We start from the raw sequence: 22,632 nt of genomic DNA, 5'->3' as shown, positions 1-22,632 counted from the left end.
AAGAGCAGCCCTGCTCATGCTGATTTGGTGCTCCTTATGCACCAGCAGTGTGTGCAGGGGCTGTGCTGTCTTCCAGAACACATTTCAAAAAGAAGTTCAGCTTTACCAGATCAACAGGCGAGTTCCAGCCTATTTCACAGCACCACAAACTAGCATGGAACAGGGGCACAGCACAGAAAGTCATGCACACACGTGCTGGTGAAAATAAATGCACGCACAAGGTGCCACCCCACGACTGTAAGCTGTGCCTGGTTTAAGGGTTAGGAGATGACCAACCTAACAGCCCCCACATGCCCCTCCCCTGACACAGCTCCGTGCAGCTGCCATAAGGCCTCACACACTGTGCTCTCCACCAGAAATAGCCACCTGGCAGCAGATATATTCTCAGAGATAAGATTCATTTCAGTAATCTGCAATTTTGCCAAATCATTACGAGCTGATAGCATTCTATAAAGCCTTCCTTTCTCAGCCACGAGAGAGATTAGAGACACACGGCAGCACTCCTCTAGCAGGCTGACACCCATTGTCATTACTAATGAACTCTCTCCTACTTTGTCTAACTTCACAGGAAGAATTGGCTTTCAATGCCAAGGGATGCATTTAGATTTAAAAAATACCTTAATCATAGAATCACAGAATGGCCTGGATTGAAAAGGCCCACAATGACCATCTAGTTTCAACCCCCTGCTATGTGCAGGGTCACCAACCAGCAGACCAGGCTGCCCAGAGCCACATCCAGCCTGGCCTTGAGTGCCTCCAGGGATGGGGCATCCACAACCTCCTTGGGCAACCTGTTCCAGTGCATCACCAGCCTCTGTGTGAAAAACTTCCTCCTAATATCTAACCTAAACCTTCCCTGTCCATTCCCCCTTATCCTTTCGCCCTTAATCCCTCCACAAGTTGCACATCTTCCTGTACCTCTTCCTGATGTGGGTACCAATCTGTTCTCTCTCTGAAAAGACAGGATCCCAGTAGGGTGTGATATTTCCCTTTCCAAACATTCAGCGGTGTTGAAAGTTCTTATGTGATCCCTGTGAAAAGAATATACATACGTTCAATAGTCACAGAATACAGTTTCAGCTGACTTCATGGTGTGCCAACATCTCCATCCATCATCCAATGACTGCAAAAGGAAAGAGCTATCAGAAATATCAGGTATCTGTGAACTGAGGCATCTCGTAAAATAAAAAAGTATTTAAAAAACACTTGAAACAAAGATAAGTGGCTCTCAGGCAATTTACATCACCACAAATTTCTGTTCAATAGCTCTCTCAGCTGAAGTTACAATTTAGGAAAAGAGGGGAAGTGAAAACAGGCCATAAAACAGTAGTAAAATCAAAACAACCCACCCAGACACTCTACAAAATGGGATTTGGAAACATTCAACTAAAGGGGTAATTAAACAAAACCAAAACCCAACAAACAAAAGCAGTGCAGAGTGCACACCCCCACCATATCCATGGAAACAACTTCTCATGCAGTGCGGGTCTGCCAACATCTGAGCCTTCTTTGGGCAGCTGCACTGCAATTTGCATGAGGGAGAAGTGACCTTTCAGAAACTATCCAGGGGGATTCTCTGAGAACTGACATCGACTCTCCGAGTGTCTTATCCTTGTGGAAATGAATAAAAGCACACTGATGATGAGAAAGGTCCTTCAGTGTTAAAAAAATACCTACGGACAACAGGTTGCGTTTTTGTCTCCAGAATGAAAGATGCTGTTTTCGTCTCCTAAAAGACAGTTTGGGAATGGCTGCAGTTTAACATGACAAAAAATCTGCTATGAATCTGAAGCTGACTCCATCAGCCACCTGGATGAAGGAAGAGAGGCCACCCTCATTAAGTCTGCTGATGATATAAAGCTGGGAGTGGCTGACACACCAGAAGGCTGTGCTGCCATTCTACAACATCTGGACAGACTGAAGAGTTGGGCAGGGAGGAACCTGATGAGATTTAATGAGAGTAAGTGTAGAGCCTTGCACATGCAGGGGGAATAACTGCATGCACCAGTACAGGTTAGGGGCTGAGCTGCTGGGGAGGAGCTCTGCAGAGGACCTGGGGGTCCTGTTGGACAACAGGTTGGCCATGAGCCAGCAGTGTGCCCTGGTGGCCAAGAAGGCCAATGGGATCCTGCAGTGCATTCAAAAGAGCTCAGGCAGCAGGTCAAGGGAAGCGATCTTCCCTCTCTACTCTGCCATGGTGAGGCCATACCTGGAACAGCATCCAGTTCCAGGCTCCCTGGTTCAAAAAGACAGGGATCTCATAGGAGGAGTCCAGTGGAGGGCCACAAAGATGACAGATGGCCTGGAGCACCTCCTGAATGAGGAAAGGCTGAGTAACTTGGGTCTCTTCAGCCTGGGCAAAAGACGACTGAGAAGGGATCTGATAAATGTTTATTTCAAGGGAGGTAGGAGGCAAACATCTGAGGCCAGGCTCTTCTCATTGGTGCACAGCAACAGGACAAGGAGTAATGGCCTAAAACTTGAACACAGGAAGTTCCATACAAATATGGAACTGGTTGTGGAGTCTCTTTCTATGGAGATATTCAAGGACCATCTGGACACCTACCTGTGTGACCTATTGTAGGGAACCTGCATTAGCAGGGGGCTGGACTTAATGATTTCTTGAGGCCCCTTCCAACCCCTGCGATTCTGTAACTGAAAAAAATTGTGGAAAAGGTAGAAAGAACCTTTGAAATGATTCCTATTAATCCAAAATACTTTGCTAAAATCTTCACCTCCTATATACTGAAACAGTAAGAGACAGAATTCCCTTAAAAGCTCAGTGAAAAAAAAACTAGGTGTTGTTCTACTGTTGTCTTTTGTTTTGTTTCTTAAATAAAGCAGGTTTCATTTAGATAGCAACATAAAGAGGTAAAGTATTCTAAAAAACTCAATGCCTCACACTCAAGGGAGTTCATACAACTGACATTCAGAATTTATTAAACAGAAACAGTTTATTTAAAAAAAAATGTAAACCTTCATCCTGGAGGGCATTTACAACAGCTTTTTATTTGCATAGGTAACATTATGATAGCTGTGACAGCTCTTTATGAAGGTAAAGACACACCAAATTATCTCATGATATCTCAAGCAATAGCACTGCCCTGCAAATTGCTCCTGAGCTTTACATTAGAAATTTGACAGACCTGATCATTTCTATGGAAGTCCTCAGGAAGCTCAAAGGTCGTTTAGGTCTGCTGCTGCAGCACATGTGCACACGAAGTAACAGTCATGTTCAGTGAGAGCCAGAACACCATAAACACCCAGTCCCTCAGACAGAGGACACAAATGCAAAAGCATGGCTTCAATTACTCATTTGGTGTTTCTCAGACACGTTGGGGTATAAGCTTTTCCCTCAGCTAATTCTGAAGGCTGCAGCTGTAGACCACCACCTTCTGCAGAGTGTGGCACAGAGGAGGAAAAGGGAAAGGAGAGATGGGTCTTGGATCCCTCAACAGGACTGCTCCCCCCACTGTGAATCAAGTACTATATTTTAAAAACCTCATATGAAGAAATCTTTTGAAAAATGGCAATGACATTTTAGGAAGAACATGGCAACAGACACCTGAAAAACTGTTAGCTAAGAAAAGGTAAGAGGCAATGGCATGCTTGTTACTAGCTCATTGCTTTACTCTTCAATCAGCATTCCTTGTGAAGCTGTAAGGTTCTAGCTCTTAAATCCTATTAACAAGGTAAACATTGAGAACGCAGTTCTATCTGAACTCCTTGCCAGCTCTTGAACTACACAGCAGCAATAACTTCTGTGTACTCTGACATGTAGTAACAATGCCACAGCAGGTTTAGTTTTCCTATTAAGTTGAAAGTGTTAGAATATTTTCCAGCTTTATTCCTGAAAACAGCATTTTTGGATTAAACTATGACTCTTTAAGAGTTTTCAACTGTACCTGTAGAAAATTGAAAATAAATGTCTTGCTGCCCAAGTATGCATTCGTATCTGTATGCACCAATTAATTAACACACAATGATACTAAATTTGGTGCCACTCAAAACATTTCATAGAAGTGAAGGCTGAAGGCAAACTATCATGTCCAGAGAAATGTCATGCAGAGTATGCCTTGCAAACTGCTTTCCATTTACTTCACAGTCCCTTCTGTGTAGCGAGGCAGAGATCATTTCTTTCTTCGTGACGTTGCAGTGCTTTTGAACGGGTCATCCTGCAATATGTAAACAGATGTGCATTATTAGAACTAACACACATTCTGAGTCAGAAAAAGTAAAGTCACCTTTAGATTAAAATAGCCAGGTCACTCAATTCCGTGCTTTCTGACAAGCCTGTTTTTATTACATTTGATTGCAAGGATATTACCTATGGATTTGAAAGTTCAAGTCACAAATATGCAGAGAACAGAGACAAAGCTTGAGTCAGTGTGATCAGAACAGCAACCTGTATTTTGGGGCGAGCTAGGAAAAGGTTATCATTCTGAGCAGCACATACTTCAGTGAAATTATAGCCATTTCCATATCACACACTGATTAAGTACTTGAGATATTTCCCTTTCTAGCCTTATGTTTTATGTCTATGTATATATATTAAAGCTGGTTATAATAATCTAGTTGTACTAGTAAAAATAAATTAATTTGATTTTAATCAGAAATGCTTTATTTCAATAACTTCAAAACCAATAATCTATAGAAATGCACATCAACAGACAACACATAAACAAAGGCTAGAATATACCATACCTCATCTGACTCAAAATCAACTCCTCTGGACATTTGGCTTTGTGAACCTCTTTTACTAAATGAAGACATAGCTGAGAACCTTGAAAAGAAAACAAAAAAAGGCACCAGCATGTTCTCAGATAGCAGACATTTCAGTAAGTTTCCCTTCAACCACCAATAAAGAGTTTAACAACACCAAAAAATAATAAGCAAAATGATTCTTAACTCAAAAATTCTCAAACTAACACAGATTCTGAAACTCTGACCTAGCTTATGTCAGTCAGTACACCAACTTATTTTTATATGAAGATCACCCATGTTAACAGGCAAAAAATACAGATGACTTCTGTAAGATTTATTATGAAACTTGTGAGTCTATTTTTTCAGGCAGTGGATCAGTTCCCTGGGCTCTGCCAAAAAACAATCAGAAATGAGGCAGCCACTGCAGCACCCACCAAATAAACATACTGACCTTTGGTTTGTTTTGGAGGAAAGACTAATATGAGACTCTTCTAGATCCAATTCATCATCTATAATATCCTGAAAGATAGACACTACTTATAAGGCTATTTCACAGAACTTATTTTTAGAGAAATAGAATACATAATACTGCAGTATTATTGCACAGTAACTTTCTTGAATTCATTTCAAGTATATAGCTACTTATTTACAATGCACATATGAGAAGGCTCCAGAGGAAAACTGTACTATGTGTACAGTTGTTGCACAAGATCTTGCAGAAACCCCAAAAACACTCATGTATTTACTCTTAGTATCTCAGACTGTAGTCACAAGTAACACATGGTCTTTGTATTTCACATATAGACCCCCATATCAAAAAGAAGTCTACAAATTAGCATGTGGAACCTTCCTGTTGGAACCCATGGCTTGGGAACACCTGCTGGTTGAAGTTAATGTTATGACTGTGTATTTGTTTCCTAAAGCAGATGGCAGCAAAAGGCAGCAGCTATGCAGCTTCACTCCTTTTCAGATGCTTCTTACCTCAGAGAAAAATTTAGATGCACTCTGGGAAGGCTCTGGTTTCAAAGACCTAAAGGCTGGGAAAGAAAGAAATGCAGTATTTTTAAGTGCTCACACAAAAAAATGCAACAACTACTCTGTTTCTTTCAGAAAACCTGCTTATCAGTTTCCTCTGCAATAAAAAAGTCAACCTCAAACTAAGAGAAGCAAAGGTCCCTGGCAGATAACAGTACAAGCTAAGCCCTTGCTGACGTCTGACAACCCACATCAGTAGGAGCTTCCCAGTCTGGATGAAAAAACATCAGTAGCTTTAGTTAAGAGTAGAGAAAAACATTACCATGACAGACACTCCTGTATGTCTAACATACGTATGCACCCAATCTGTTAGTTTTATGGTTTTGTTCCCCAGTTTTGTATGGGGCTCAGGCAAGTCAAAGGGCTGGACATCCCTACTAGACATTAACACATCTTCTGAAGTTGATTTCTCTGCATTGTTTTTGGTCATTTGCTGAGACTATGATTAATTTAAAACTTGATCCACCTTTGGGTATTTCGGAGGGGATTTATGTAAAAATTCTTGAGCAGTATTTTCTCTTTAGTACTGAGATCATTTACACCGTTTCCTCAGAGCCTGCCCTCTGTACCAAGGAAGGGCTGCTCTCTTGCATGCAGCTTAAAGTGCAGGTGAGTTCCTCTTCTTTGGTACAAACCAATGTTTCTTAAATTTGCAAAAAAAATAAGGCAAGATGGATTCTTAAAGCTTACTAAACCTGTAAGCATCAATCAAGTTTAAGAATTTTAACCAGTTTCTGCATATTCTGTATAGAATAGATGCTGCTAAGACATACTCCTTCTATTCATATCCCTTAAAGAACTGCATACAGTTTACAGTCAACTATTACCCATGCCCAGTTCCAGCCTAATCAAAGAATATCCCAGATTGGAAGGGACCTACAAGGATCAAGTCCAACTCCAGTGTTCCCAGCACATTTATTTTACCCCCAGTGACAGCAGATATAATTCCTTTTTTCCTTCTCTCATCACTGTTAGTTATCCTGCTTCATTTGAACCAAAATCATCTCTCCCAGCTGAACTGGACTAATAGAAATGAAGGCAATTAAACATGTCCAGTAAGTAAATTTACTACAATAGGAGAGCATATTAGAGTGATGGACAGAACATAGGCTTACCATCCATGATAGACAAATTCTTGTCAGGCACAGATTTGTATGTTCTGCTGCTAGTAGATGACCCTTGGCTAGTGTTTCCTATATGAAAAATAAACAATATCCAAGTCTGTTTGGTAGTCATTTTTAATTCCTAAAGGTTATTTTTTTTTCCTGCATGACATTTTCTGTAATTTTTCTCTGTAATGAAAGGCAAGTCACATAAAAACCTAATTAATCTTTACTCCCTTCCTTTCTTCCTTGACACAAAGCCCCCCTACATGCAGATGAACTACTTTGGGTCAAGTGCTTAGAGCTCCACAGAGAGTCTCAACACACGTGTCATGTCACAGCTCTGAGTGAATCTCAACATTAAATCACACACTCAAAACTGATTTCAGGCACTAACCAACCCAATCCTAAGATGACTGCCTTTCTTTCAACTCATCCTGCTCTTAGATCTCTCACTTAAGACCTTTAGGCATATTACTGACAACTCAAAGGAGTACAGCATTGCAAGTCCCCATCTTTTATTTATTTTTCTTTACAGCCCTCCGTAATGCAAGGCCTGCATGATCACACAAAGCCAAGGAGCTATTTAAGACAATCTGTACATTCTGTCTATACTATCAAATGCATAACGCTGCATTAGCATCAAAGATATATCCATGCAATCCATAGGAACAGACCTTCCTAGTAATGGATCTCTTATGAGCCTATTATGCCTCCATAGCTGGGAAGAATGGTAACTTCCTTTTAAATGCACCATGAAGAAGTCACAACTTAAGTCACAGAAGACATTCAACTGTGTATCACATGGTACCTAAATCATTTCAGCATTTTATTTTATCACTGGGTGTTTTTAGCTAGAAGCTTCCATTTGATGGAAGCATTTGAAGAGAAACTCCTTTTAAAGAAAAATGTCAGTGAAGAATTTGAGTGTATTTCTTACCTCTTCCCCTTCGAGATGCTCCTCTTGCTGTTGAATTTTGCCCTCTTGCACCTCTTGCCCTACCTCTACCCCTTCCTCGGCTCAGTGTTGTGGGAATGTCATCATCTGAATCACCAGAGGCTTTGATCCCTGTATCCATGAGTTCTTCATCACTGGAGGCTGAGTCAAGAACCACATCCTTGGACCTGTGAGCTCTAGCCCTCGTCATTGCCTGTAATGGAATAATAGGTGCCAGATGGAAAAGAATCTTAAATCATGAAATGCACAACTGTTGAATCCCAGTTGTGATAAACAACTGAGCCTTAGAAGATCCAAATCCACAGCCTTATGAAAGGCAAGGGTATCTGTCAAAAAGCTGAGGCAGTATTTATTTTATTTCATTTGGATGTGCAGTTGTCAGCTGTGGAGCTAGTTAATGTGGTTGTTCACCTAACTCTGCTGTGAGCAGTAAGTCATCCTACGTCAGCTACGTACACCTGCTCAGGTGAAGAATTCTCCAAGCTCCACTGACATTATCTTCACTGATATCAGTGACAACTTGTTAAAGTGAAAACACAACAGATTAGGAGAAATGAATCATCTTTAGGTGTTCTTTCCTTCAAAATTTCATACCAGTCCCACACAGCTTACAGAAACAAACCAGCAGTGGTTGGGAATTCTCTATGGAAAGTTATAACATCTAGACACAAATCTCTGGGAGATCCAGGATCTGGTTTGCTGATAAGGTCAATAGTACCAAAATGTTTACCAACAGCAGCAATTTCTTTAAGTATCAATACAGCCCATTCACTCTGAAGGCCACCTGCCTGGTTCAAAGCAAGGGCAACTGAACATTCAGGTTCACAGACTTCTAGAAGAACAGATCTCAAAGGCTGAACTGAGCAGCAGCTTGGGTACATATTACACAAAAGATGATTTCAAGAGTTGTTAATCTTCTCCATGTAGACAGGCACTTTTTGGCAGGGATGATGCTGAATTATTTATACAGTGACTCCACTCATATGCAAAATTCCATCCTTCAGTCTAAGTCCAAAATTCTGAGCAGTTACCTCTCGAACTTCCTCATCCTCTTCTTCAGTGTTTTCTCTTCTACTCTCCCTAAATTTTCGCACCTGAATGAATAACAAGAGTAATAAAAAGAAGAGTTTCCTTCAGAATAACAACTTGTACAGTAATGGAAACACAGTAAGAAAGAAGACCATCTCTGAACTGAAGTCAAGCTCATGCAAGAGGAGAGCAAGAATGTAAAAATAGCTTAAAATCTTGTTTAGAGTTTTCTTATACTAACCACAGTCGTGTGATGCTACAAATTAAGAATCTCACATCCTATTGGCAGCTCTCCTGTAACTGCACATGATGAAATGCATGGCAAATGATGAAATGCAGGAGGTACGTTCAGGAGAAGCAAAATAAGTAAACAGTCAATAAGTGACAGTGAAATAGGAATAAATGGAGCAGGCAGGGTAGAGGATGAAGCAGAAACATAGAAGACCATGATTCTAGAGAAGAGATAAACTGCAATATAGGCATAACATAAAACATCTTTAGCACAAAGTTATGAACTCTCTATATGGAACCTAATCTCCATGTTAATTACAAAAAAGGACTAGAGACAAGTGTTCCAAGTGCAGCACATAGGCAAGGCTACGTAACCAGCTTTGAGCACCAACTTTTTTTTTTTTTAATACTGTCTTCACCTCTTCTAAAGACTTGACCATAACAGAACATTACCTCCTCATCTATTTTTACTTCCTCTGCATCAATGTGACGCTCCTTAAGAAATCTTTGTGTTTTCTCTAGCTGAAACTTCACCAGTTCCTCTATGGCATCTTTTTCTTCTTTGTCCACAAACTCCTGCACTGCTTCTCCCATTCCTCTTTCAGTTAGGAGTGAAAGTTGTACTTTCTTTAAAATAAGGGGAAAACAGTTTCAAAGAAAATGAATGATATTCCTGCTGTCCCACTAAACTAAAATTATGTTTGGTTTCAAAAGTAGTAACACTGAAGTAGCACTGAAGATTTCAGTCAGAAAATAACAAAGCAACAACCAAACATTATTCCTCCCAACAGGTACAACTTACCTGCTATTAGCATGTTATGCCTCACCTAATGTAGGAAATTGCAATGCTGATCATATCTAAAACAATTTGTCTCAAATGTATTACTGAGGGAGATGGTAAGCTATATTTTTTCCTAGTCAACTTCCCCTTTTTAAAATTATCAAAGATCTACTTGTGGAGACATAAAAAGTAATTAGAAACAGGCACCGAATTATTACAAATGCTAAGCTAATTAGTTTTATTGTAAAATACTAATATTAAAAAACTGACAGTGACAGAGCTGGCTAAATTATTCTGAAGCATTAAGAGCTATAAAGCAGAAATCTACTGTACTGAAATGAAATTCTGTAAATACCAATATTTGGTCATCAAGGGAGATGATATTCATCAAAATATTCTACAATGAGATATTACCACTAGCATTAATTAGTAGAAGTAACAGAAGCTACTGGTGTGTTTTACTGCCATTCTCTTCTTCATCTTCTTTACCCCTATAGAGTAAGAAGAGATGCTCTGAGAAAGAAACCCCTATATGAAAAGTGTTTAACCAGCAGTTTCTTCTGACTGTAAACTAAAGCAGGGATAATTTCTTAATAAAAAGCATTATATATACACTTCTTAATAACTCTTGATCCTTCCACTTGTCCTTTAGGAACTGTACTGTGAGTTACACCAGAAGCAAAAAACCTTCCCTGAAATAATGCTTAACAGGGGAATTAATTTTTATCAAATTTACAAAACGATAAGGCAAGCATCTCAAAAGAGAGACTGACTGTAATAATGCAGAATGTTAATGCTGACTTTCAACAATTAAGGTTTCCTCTGAAGGAGTGGAAAAAAAAATACAACTTACTAAAGAAACAAATAGCAGTGATTTCATTTCCCAGGCCTCAGCTTACCAGCAACAGTGGAACCAAAATGCCTGCCACTTGTTAAATAGTTTGGGTTTAACATTTTTGGAACACCCAAATACAGCCCTGTGCCACCCCAGGGTCTGACTGCTGTTCTACCCACCTAATCAGACAAGATGAGGTGCCTAGCAGAGCCTGAAGCACAAGCCCTATCTCCATCTTGGGGGGCAACATACTTCCTCCACATTTCTTTCTTCCTTTAGCACAGTTGACTTGAAATGTATTATTCGTCTACTGTAAGCCTTTCAGGAACATCTGCTGGTTCTTTCAGGTCTTTTAGAGATGCTGAGCAGCTGAAACAGACCTCAAAAGCTGGGACTGGTTTATACGAGCTGTTTATATAAGCATGTACAAAGAAATTGGGAAGATGGTCTAAGAGGGACAATTTTGCAGAATAAGGAAGGAAAACAGTTTAAAAGCAGAATTATTCTTCACAGAACAGTAGTGTTGGACCCTGCTACTTCTCTCCATGGGATTCAGGGATGGCATACATTTGAAGCACTGCTTGCTTCTGAATTACTCATCCTGGGTTTCATTCCCTATCATATTCAGATAGCAAAGAGCCCTTCCAGAGCTTAATTTATGTTAGGGGCCTGTGTTAGGCAAGGTGATAAAAATTTGGTGATCTTTGCCTCAGGAATCCTAGTTCTAAAGACCTTCTATAAAGCATGTTCTGAAATAGTTTCTAGATTCAGCATTTGAGTGGCTGACTCACTGGTCACTATATTTTACTATATTTTACTCCTAAGACTTTGCAGCCCCATAGCTGGGGAAAGGCAGTAGATAAGATTTAATGAAAGGGTGAGACAAAAGCAAACCGTTAGGTGCTTTCTTTGTCCTCTCTGCTTTGCTTTAAACATGTGGGACTGCATTATATCTGAGGACACCAAACACACTGCAGGGTAACAAATGATTCCAACTCAGCTGGTACTTGTAACTGGTACAGCCTCACCATCTCCCCATAACAAATTAAAGTAGCTTCTGAGGACTGCCTCAGGCTTTCCTTCTGTAGCAACAGGATGCAACATTCAGTGCAGGGCAGATGCTTCAAGTTCACATGAAGAGCTACTGTGATTTATCAAAACAGTGTGTGTTCACACACCCTACGTACCCTACGTGCAACAATTAATTGCTTACCTAAGGCATATACAGTTATACAGGAAATAAAGGAACTTCTTGGTGGCTGTCAGTCTTTTCAGTACATACTGCATCCATAAATAAAGTAATACATGTAACAAAAGAAAAAATATACACACAAATTCATAAAAGATACAAAGATACCTTCTCTGCTGTCTGAAAATACTGCTTTACAAGGTCTTCTACTCTCAGTGTCACCCCCTCAGAAGCAGGTCTGCTAAACAGCTTTCCAAAATTAAGATCGTTGTCTAAAACAGAAAAGCATAGTGATGCTGTAACCCACAACTCATGCAGGAGCTGACAGATTTTAATTATCCTAATTATAGTAATTAAAGAGGAAAAAAAATATATAATATAGATCTCTTAAGAATCATGGTCCTTTTATGTGTAAAGATCTATTCAAGCTGTACACTACTGGATGCAAACACAGCTAAATATAACAGATGAAATATCTATACAAGACAACCACATTCCTCATAGATATAAAAAATATTTCTAACTACTAAACTTCTGGAATTAGGAACAGAACACCACATCCTGAAGGCTATTCATAACTATGCTGGTTGACTTTGAGTAAAAGAAAAATGCATAGCACAGTGAGGCTGCCCTGCACTCCAAAGAAGCAAGGTAGGAACAACAGAAGAACGATGGTGATGATCAACTGAGGCTATCACACACCATACCATGAAATACAAAATGACTGCAGATGGGTCTAGTGGGAGGTGTCCCTGCCTACAGCAGGGGGATTGGAACTAGATGATCTTAAAGATCCTGTCCAATTCAAAGCATACTTTGATTCTAATGACTATTTCTAGACACTTGTCACGCCCAAGCATAAAACGCTGCTGGATTGGCCTTGTTAGATAAGCAGCTATAACCAAAGAAACAAAGAATAACAACTTCTGAACTACTAAAAAGTGTAAACATCATTCTGTACTGAGCCACAGTGTTATGTATACATGCAAAGGAAATTCTGCCTGCTTCACCAGCCACCTAAATTACAGCAGAAGGTAGCAAAGTAATGCAAAGAACCATGGCATTCTTCTTATATTTCCTTCCTCAAGCTCGGATTAAAAAGGAAAATTAAAATGCATTGATAAAATACAGTGAGGGAGCTGTCTTACATTCTGAAAATATTAATGGGACTGTTTAATGAGCAAATAAATAAAGAAACAAATAGAACAAGGGCAACACTGCATATTTTAAAAAACCAAAACCACTTCCCTAGAAGTTGTTTTTATTCATGAACCATCATGCTTCAATCTTTATAAAACTGACAACGAAAATAATAACTGTCTCTGGAATTGGAGTATTCAGAATGCACTAATGTGTAACATTAACAGTTCTTTAGATTAGCACAGTATGTTCTTGTGCAAGCTGTACCTTCATTAGTGCCTATTTACAAATCCAGTATTAGGGCAGTATCTATTAACCATTTATTACAAATTCCAGGCACAGTGAGAAGTGCTACAATGACAACTGTTATTTGTTTTGCCAAAAAATGCTTGAAGAGAAACATCCCTGGAACAGGCTGAAAAGCCAGAAGCACCTCATACACCTTTTTTCCTACAGAGTGCCCAAAGCCAACCATCTCCTTCTGAGAAGTTCCAGCAGGAAGATGTTTAATGCTTTTCCTCATGATTATGACACAGCCTGATATGGGGCTATAGGTAGCACTGCAGGCAACTCAGTAAGATTTGAGGTGAATTGTTTGTGAACAACTACTTGACAGACACCACATTCAATATCAGAATTTTTAGACAAATCTGGGAACGAAGTAGAAATTCTTCTGCAGTAAGATTATATACATAGCTATTATTCCTGTAACTCGTTAGGTAGAAGACACCAAAGTTTAGCAAAGGCTGACTAACAAAACAAAGGAAGGAAAAAAAAAAAAAGAAGAAAGCTAAGGGAAGTCTTCCTTTCCAATTACCGTTTTTTTCTTTTTGTTCACGATGTCTGAAAAAATGTATGATGTCCTTTGGGTTGGCCACCCTATCCATGTACTTCTGGCTGAAACGATGGATGATGAATGGCTCAAAACCACCTGTGTAATCAACCTAAGTGAGGACAGAAAAAAATAAAACATGAAACAAGCAGGAAAAGAGATGTCCTGGTTTGTATGACAAGCTTGTTATGTTACTTTTCAAAGCAAAAAAAAAAAAGTGAAGTAAAAAAATAAGCCAATCTAAAATTAATGTTTTACCATACTATGCAGAATAGCTAATACAAGCACAGATTCAGAGCTTGTTCCATTTACAAGGGTTAAGGAAAGTTTCCATGTTATCCAGAATGATAATATGACTTAAAAAATCCTCTGTAAATGGTCACTTTTGATCTCCTCATTCAGACCAGCAAAGAAGTACATTGATGAATCTTATTCTGTACCATACAACATTATTTTTACCAGAGGTTAAGAGAATCAGAGCATGAAAGCAGATTGTACTGCCTGTACACAGCAAGAAATTGCATATATTTATACAACAAGCACCGTTTTTGCTTTGCAGCTTTTCACAGTGACTTTTCAAATGCAAAATAATCCAAACAACAGCTTACTCGTAATCTAATGAGAGGCTTCTCTGGCTGGCGTGGATTTCCAAGGCGTTCTCTTTCTGCATTATCCAGCATCATTTCAACCTATGGAGCAGAAGCAGGAATTCAATTCCACTTTATTCTCTTACAGATACCTGAAACCTTCAAATGTAACTTGCCTATCTCCAATACAGCGTAGCTCAGCAGCATCTACATCTGCTCATGATCATTTCCAGGGAAAAGAATCACAATTGTAGGGGCTGGAAGGGACCTACAGAGATCAAGTCCAACTACCCAGGTGGGTCTTGAATATCTCCAGAGGAGAATACACAACCTCCCTGGGCAGTCTGTGCCAGTGCTCCGTCACCCTCACCACGAAGAAGTTCCTTTGCATATTGGTGCTGAACTTCCTATGCTCCACTTTATGGCTATTTCCCCTTGTCCTGTCCCTACAGACCTCTGAAAAGAGGTCGGCCATGTCTCTTGGACTCCCACACTAAAGATACTCAGAGATCCCTTCTGAGCCTTTTCTCAAAACTGAACAGACCCAGCTTGCCCAGCCTTTCCTCACAGGAGAGATGCTCCAGGCCCTTTATCGTCTTTGTGGCCCTCTGCTGGACTCTTCAGGAGATCCCTGCCTGTTTTGTACCATGGAGCCCAAAACTGGGTACAGTACTCCAGATAAAAAGCAGGAAGAGACTTATAAGGCTCTAAGAACCAAGAGCAAGCAATAAATCTGCCTCAGTTACTTGGATCATTTCACACTGTACAGTTCAGCTCTTGGGGTTTAGGTCTGTGTATTTATGCTGGTTCCAAAGTATACATCCAACAACGACCCATCCACAGGTGGGAATTTTTGTAGAAAGACAGATGGACACCTGCAAAGCAGTTACAGCCTGCTTTAATAGGTAACCCTAGTTTAGAGGCCAAAGCTGCAGTGAATGTCATGGAATTAGCCTTCCGTTGAAACACTACTTGTCGGTTTCAAATAATAGGGGACAACAAATAAGATTCCTTGTCTTCCACTCTTAAAACTAGTCACAGACCACATTCCCCACCCATATGCTGATTTCCATATACCACTAGCATTAGAAGTTACCTTTTCCATGCAGAATGCTTGTATTGCCTGAGTTACTTTAGGATTGTCAGGATTAAACAGTTCTGGGTGATCAGCCAGGACAACATCTTCCATATAGAAAGTTCGTACGGTCTCTAAAGCAATCCTCTGCATTTTCATTTTTTTTCCTTTAACACGCAGCAAACCAACATGTCTAAGAGGAGAAAGGCAAGTTACTTGAAGATGAACTTAAGAATACGGTGCAGAAATTTGTTCTAGACCCCATGGTTCTTTTCTTTTTGGGGGGGCAGGGAGGAGGGAGGAGGTTTTGATGTAAAAGTTTTAAAGCCACAGTAAAAAAATTTAAAGCTATGGGAACTCCTTGGATATGCACTTCAGTGTTGGCACTGCAAAACTTGCAACACAGCATATTCAGATAATGCCTGTTCTGCACACAGTTCATTGCATTGCATTTATCTTATCCTTAACTTATCCTCTTGGATAAGTTCTGTTTGTTTTGAACATCAGGTTTAGTTCTAAACTAAACAAACTTACCCCAGGCACTGATTCCATCTGCTTCATTTCTCATGTCACACTGTGACACTAATCCATGTTACAACACAATTCCTTTCATACTAAAAAGGAGTATTTTCCTTGGCTACGTAGATGTCATTTGTCAACACAATACACATAAGACAAAAGATAAATAACAATAATAAAAAAAAAGAAATCACATACTTCTTTACAGCTTCTCCTGGGGACAGAGATGTCACCACTGAACTTCCTGGCTGAGTAACATAAAAATGCTGCTGTTCGTTTTGGGCTGGAGTTATTTTACACTCGTGTTCATGACCCCATACAACAAGATTAATAAAGTCATCTAAAAACTGCTCTGGAATGTAGTTTGTGGCTCCATGTTTGCTTCTATTCAAGAAAACAGAAAAATAATTAGTGTACAGTAATGGGTAGGCACAGGTGTGGAGCGAAGGAGGAAAAAACCACCAAAGTGATATTAAAATGAAGGAGAATCTCTAGCAAAAATACCTGATGTACATTTTACATCAGGCACTCTTCATATTTTTTCTTTTATCCAATTGTTTGAAGTATTTGGGTAAGACAACTTATACAGATTTGAGTCAAAGACAGTTTACTCACACAGGGAAATTTTCAGTAGGGTTTTTCTGTTCTGAATGAAGCTCACTGCCCTTTCCAAAAGATGGAAGAGATTGAGAGAAGCTCCTTCAGCCTACAGGGCAGAGCCAACAGCCAGGGGTCCCAGCTGTGTTTGTTGACTTCTACCTCACCATTATCTCCCACATGACAGCCACACTGTGATGCATGAAAAATTAAAGAATCTGCCTGTTCCTACTGATACTGCTGGAAGAAATGGGTAGGCAGAAAGAACACAAGCTACTATCCTCTAATTAAGAGAAACTGTAAAGAATAGCAATGCAAGTAAAGATACAATATTAATGGAATTATGGGTCAAAATGTAGGAAATGGGATATGAGGTTTACTGGTCTCTCACATCTAACAAGCAGACTTAAAACTTAGATGAAATCTTCCTGGCTCTCAGATATGAAGAGTTTGGGAATCAACTTCCCAGCATTTCCAACTCATTTATTTTAACTCTTTTCCATTATGGTTCTTCTGTAAGAACAGCTGTAAAACAGTGCTTCTGTTTGGGAAAATCTTGAGGCCATCCACTCACACAAAGCACAAGCCAGCATAGAGGCTTTCTCTCCTGCAGTTTTCAAAGCAGTTTCATGAGAACAACACACTAAGTTTAAGTCACCATAATTCATTCATTCATTCAACTGCTACCTATTCTGATGAATCACAAACAAGTTAAACCAACTGTCTTCATCCTCCTTTGGCCTCAGCATGGTTACTTGTTTATTGACAAACATACGATACAACCTCTCATCTGGAATGGCCCCTGCAGGGGACAAAACAAAACAATAAAACATTTTTGTGTGGTCTATCTATATTTTATAGTGTATTAATTAGCAACTCTATTAAAAAAAAATAAAACAACCCTGTGGTAAGATTGTCATTTTTGTGACTAAGAAGTCAATGGTGGGATGATGAACTCTAAGTATAACTGTCATATTAGAAGCCTATGTAATGATGCAAGGCATTCTTACAAGAAATCTACCTTTAAATAACTGCTGAAAGCAGTTTCATTAACTACTTCTAGCTTAAAAACTCTTTGTCAGTTTTCTGTGCCAAACACCATACCAGGGACAGAATTAAGAATAGGAGATGTTTTATTTCTTGCCAATGGAAAAAGCACATTCTGTTGTAAGAAACACTCCAAAACCACATATGACTGAGTAGAGCTGGAGTTCTTAAGTGTATTTTGAAATTCTCTAGAAAACAAGAGAGAAACCACAAATTTTACAAAGTTTGTGCTTTCCCACACAGCAGGAAAAAAAAATCTGCAGTCCTTCTGAACTAGTTGTTGCTGTTTGTTTCCTTAGGTAAGGAAAAACAAAAAAAAAAACTAGCAAAATAAACTCAACCAACTAAACAAAACCAAAACCAACCACAATGATGCTTCATTTTTATTATGGACTTCAAAGAATCCCACATAGAATGTAATTCTATTCTGCATGAAAAAGTGCTCTACAAATCAAAGTCAAGAGGGTGTAAAACAGAGATGACTTCAAAGGAACATCTCTCAAACATTTTTGCACAGCAATATTTCCACTTTAGAATGCTGTTGCATTTCCCAGTAGTGATTTTTTTTGGGTATTCAACTGCTTTTTGTGAAGTTTGACACTGTGGTATTAGAACATTCATTATTAACTTTTAGAACACCAAACTCTAAAATATCTCATTTAATAGAAGGAATCATGGCCAACTAGAGCTTAACAGAGAGCTGTAAAAGCTGCTTGGAAATCAGTGTTGAAGCATTCATGGCTGGATATAAAATAAAGGGGCAGAGTGAAGAACTTCTGTAAACAAAAAAGGAGCAACAACACTGCACTGAATGAATACAACACCATTTACTTATACAGCAACAGACTGAAAGGTGTGTCTGTTCCAACTTAATTTAGATATATTGAGCTTTGGCAATGTGTGAACAGCTGAGCCACAGCATGGCAGAAGAAATTCTTACCTAAGCCATACAGAGCAATTTTTGTTCTACCCTTACGTAATAAAATGGGGCTAATATCTATTTTCTCCACAGAAGTTGAACGTCCAAAATGATTCAGCAATCCTGCACAGCTTAAAATATCCAGTGCACACAGTGCATCCACCTGTAGAAAACAGAGAGAATCAAATAAATGCTTTCAACAGGAAATGCAACCTTTAAAGTCTAAGGGAAATAGTTTCAGAAGGGAAAGAGGATACCTTCCTTAAATACATTCTGCAGTTGGAAATCTTGCCAGGTAGCTATATTAGCACTTTTTAGTATTCACTGGAACAGAAGCAAAACCTTTCTTACAAATCTTAATTCTAACAATGGGAAACTAAATATTAAATCATTCAGAAAAATAAGAGAGAACCCCAGCCAGCATCTAAGCATACTACAAAAAACTGCCTGACCTAACACTTCATAGTAGGACTGAGATTACTGTTAAAATACCCATCACCATAATACACTGCTGTTTGTCATAAAATACAAAACTCCTACTTTAGTGTGTGCTTTCCAAATGTTTTTTTTTTTTTCCTGTTTAGTTTTAGATGTTGGATTTTAAACAAGCATTTCAACATTATTAGTTTACCTTCCTTGAAATTAAACACTCAAAATTGAAGATGTCTATCAATTGTGCAGGGAATTTAAGCACAAGTCAAACTATTAATATTTCCTTTCCTTAAGAAAAAGGTTTTCAGTTTCTATAGATGAGTTTGTTTTAGAAACTTCCTAAAAGGATGATGCCACTTCTTAGCATGGGAAGTGATTCTGTTCCCAGTTATCAAAGCCTATGTATATTAAAAGATATAATAGAGTCCATATGGATCCCTTATTTTGATTCTCTTTTTTAATGACACCCTGAGGCTGCTGCCACTAACTAAGAACTTCTAAAGGTACACAGAATATTTACATGAAGAGGGAAAGAACTGACTCAAACAAGCCTGTTCCTCCAGAACTGTATTTTTATACAAGTCCATCCTACAATATTATTTTTGTAACATAGTAGCATAATTCTGATAATAATTACCCCTGTGGGATCATCATGATTGCCATGAATACTAAAAATTGGCATAGAAATGTTGAGATTTTCATCCTGATAGTTCACCCATGGAAACCTGAACAAATAGAGGAAAACAAGTTATAATACAACTATAAATTTGTGAACAAAAATTTCCCAGTATTTTCTTCAAATTGTCATCAGAAATATGTGACAGCAGCACAAACGATACCAAGTGGCTGTGAATAAACTTAAACTCCATATCAGAAGAAGATTCTTATTCACAGTGTGGAAGTTCCTAATGGGAGTATGGTAGCAAAAATATTTTTATTGTTATTAATAATTTTAAAGAGCTAATATAATATATGAAAACAGAAGTCTGGGCTGTACAACCTTTACACACAAAAGACCATTTATTTTAGCACAGTAATTAATTTAAGTTGGTTTACTTGATAGATTTAAGTAATAAGGTTGTGTCTTACAACTGTTACAACATCTTCAGAGGTTTCTCAACAGATGGTGTATAGTCCTTTATAGACTTAATAGAAGATGATAGATGAGGTGATGCTATAAACTGCCCCATACACAGGCCTATCACTTCAAGGTGGCAGCCATAGAGGAACAGGTTGCCCAAGGAGGCTGTGGATGCCCCATCCCTGGAGGCACTCAAGGCCAGGCTGGATGTGGCTCTGGGCAGCCTGGTCTGGTGGTGACCCTGCACATAGCAGGGGGGTTGAAACTGGATGATCATCGTGGTCCTTTTCAACCCAGGCCATTCTATGATTCTGTGATATACAGCATTTAAGAACAAATAAATAAAAATCACAACACCTTCATCCAATATGAAAAACAAACAAACATGACACAGTAACTTGTAAGAAACAGACTTACTTGCTGAACTGAAAATTAACTGCCTGATCACTCAGAACTTCAAAGTGAACAGGACGATCACCCATGCAGTATTTTCTTAGTGACTCTAAACAAGTATGGATTGTTTTTCTGGAAGGTTTGTTTTCATGAAAGAGGTCCCCACCTAATAAAATGAAGTCCACCTGTATATAACAAAGAGCCCCATTATTTCAATGCGACATTTTGTATTACCTTAAAGGCCTGTAAGCAAATTCATTAAATTATTTCTAAGTACTCCCACATGTTTCATACCGGGACGCCGTTTAAACAAGTCTGTGGTTGCAGATATTCATGAACCAATTAACTACAGAATAAGTAAACTAAGTAAATTATTTTGAAAAACATGTTTTTAAAACAACTGAGGACTCCACATCTGGACGCAGTGCTCCAGGTGAGGCCTCAGCAGAGCAGAGGGTAAGATCACCTCCCTCACCCTGCTGGCCACACTGCTCTGGATGCAGCCCAGGGTACAGTTGGCTCTCTGGGCTATGAGGGCACATTACTGGCTCATGGTCAGCTGCCATCCACCAGTACCCCCAAGTCCCCAGGTTCTGGGGTAAGGCTGTGCTCTATCCTTTCATCCCCCCAGTACCTCTTCTCTCCCAGTGATTTTCCACTCTTGCAGCATTAAAACCTCTCTAAATGTCCCTGGAACTGGTGCAGGCACACTGGAAATGCCAATCACACATCCAAGATTATAATTTAAGAAAAATGCTCTCACAAAGACACTAGCATTTCTTTTACTAAGGGAAAAACGTAGCTGATTGCAATAAATAAGTGCTTAGTTTAACATTACAAAAGATTGTAAGACTAAGCTTCATAGCTTCTAGCAGGTTGGAATAGATCTTCTAGTCTCCTTTACTTTCCAAAAAGTAATACTTACTTCATTTTTTTGAGCATGCTCCAAAATTTCATTAAAAGTTACAAATGTATCATTTCCACGCACTGGGTCCTTTTCCAAATAGCCAAGATGAATATCAGTAGCAATCAGTATCTTAAAGGTATCTTCATCATCCCTAAATAAACCAGGAAAATTTCAGCACAAACCTTATTAAAGTAACTTGTTTGGTATACAGTCATTAAATACACAGTAGATCTATTATAAAACTCTTATCACTGTACTTTTCCTGTAACACTCTCAAAAACTGCTTTACTTGCAAGTGGCACTTGATCTTGGTCAGGCCCTGAAACAGACCTCTCAGGGCAGAGGGCACAACCCCAAACTGCTAAAGTTCAAGGAACATTTGGACAATGCTCTCAGACATAGGGTCTGATTTTTGGGTGGCCCTGTGCAGAGCCAGGAGTTGGACTTGATGATCCTTATGGGTCCCTTCCAAGTTAGGATACTCTATGACTCTATGGCCAAACAAACCAACTTCAGAGTTAGGTTATCCTAATCAGTTTAGTTCAGAAAATGGCTGCAAACACCTAATGAAAATGTAAAGAGTGCTCTGTATGTTTTCAACCTTTGAAAAACTCTGCAAATAAACATTCCATGTTTGTTCACTTTGGGAACCCACAAACACACAAAGGAAAGGACTTGCATGAGAACAAACACAGTTCTGAGCTCTTAGCTCATTCCAAATGCACCCAAAGTTTGCTGCCTGGTATGGCAGAACTGCATCGTGCTACAGCTGAGGGCTTACTGCAAGCCGACGGCACTCATCTTCCTGCTAGGATTCCTCAAAAAAAGGCTCCAAGCGCAGCGAGAGAGGGAAGAGAATCGGCTCCCGGTGTCACAGATGCATCAGTGCCTAAGAGACAAGAACACAAACGAGTCACAACGAAGGGCACAGCAATCCGAACCGGCAACCGCTCAGCCTTTTATTACGGACAACTTACAAACACTCTCGAGCACAGATCAAGAAAGCTCTGAACCTGCTTCAGCCACTTCCGACCAAGCGCAGCCCAGCCCCTCACACCATGAAAGCAGCGCAGCCCCCGAAGCCGGCCCCGCCCGGCCTACAGGACGCGCCCACAGCTGCCCCGGCCCACAGCCCGACCCTCACGCCGTTTCTATAGCACCCGGCCGAGCGCCGCGCCGTTCTCGCGAGAACCGCCCACTCGCAGCGCGCTCTCGTTCGCCGTCTCTCCCGCCGAGCC

The 22,632-nt window shown here is 39.6% G+C and overlaps 1 protein-coding gene across 2 annotated transcripts; it reads right to left on the bottom strand.

Moving 5' to 3' along the window:
* Positions 1–2,989: 2,989 nt before the first annotated feature.
* Positions 2,990–22,595, bottom strand: MRE11 (MRE11 double strand break repair nuclease). Of its 2 annotated transcripts, XM_031616119.2 has the most exons (20): positions 22,372–22,595; positions 22,176–22,283; positions 21,413–21,545; positions 20,512–20,672; positions 19,651–19,738; positions 18,603–18,744; positions 17,303–17,417; positions 16,217–16,402; positions 15,521–15,692; positions 14,446–14,526; positions 13,823–13,949; positions 12,034–12,137; positions 9,514–9,687; positions 8,832–8,894; positions 7,783–7,993; positions 6,855–6,932; positions 5,686–5,741; positions 5,156–5,223; positions 4,705–4,783; positions 2,990–4,175 (listed from the first exon to the last, which is right to left on the bottom strand). In XM_031616119.2, exons 2-20 carry the CDS (start codon positions 22,193–22,195, stop codon positions 4,131–4,133), a joined length of 2,103 nt encoding a protein of 700 aa, XP_031471979.2. In that variant the 5' UTR covers positions 22,196–22,283; positions 22,372–22,595; the 3' UTR covers positions 2,990–4,130. The 2 variants fall into 2 exon arrangements, with proteins under 2 accessions (XP_031471979.2, XP_089990148.1); XM_090134022.1 differs by lacking the exons at positions 20,512–20,672; positions 21,413–21,545; positions 22,176–22,283; positions 22,372–22,595 and adding an exon at positions 18,839–18,905 and having other exon boundaries at positions 19,651–19,666.
* Between the last annotated feature and the right edge of the window lie 37 nt (positions 22,596–22,632).

Source organism: Phasianus colchicus, chromosome 1 (assembly GCF_987193195.1).
Source record: "Phasianus colchicus chromosome 1, bPhaCol1.hap1.1, whole genome shotgun sequence".
Taxonomy (NCBI): domain Eukaryota; kingdom Metazoa; phylum Chordata; class Aves; order Galliformes; family Phasianidae; genus Phasianus; species Phasianus colchicus.
This window is presented reverse-complemented; position numbering and strand designations above follow the sequence as displayed.

Coding starts and splice junctions, on each gene's coding strand:
- MRE11 (XM_031616119.2), bottom strand. CDS start 22,195: ATGAGTGCCGTCGGCTTGCA. Junction 8,895..9,513: donor AAGTAAAAATAGATGAGGAG/GTAATGTTCTGT, acceptor TTATTCATTCAG/GTGCGAAAATTTAGGGAGAG. Junction 6,933..7,782: donor AGCATCTCGAAGGGGAAGAG/GTAAGAAATACA, acceptor TTTTTCATATAG/GAAACACTAGCCAAGGGTCA.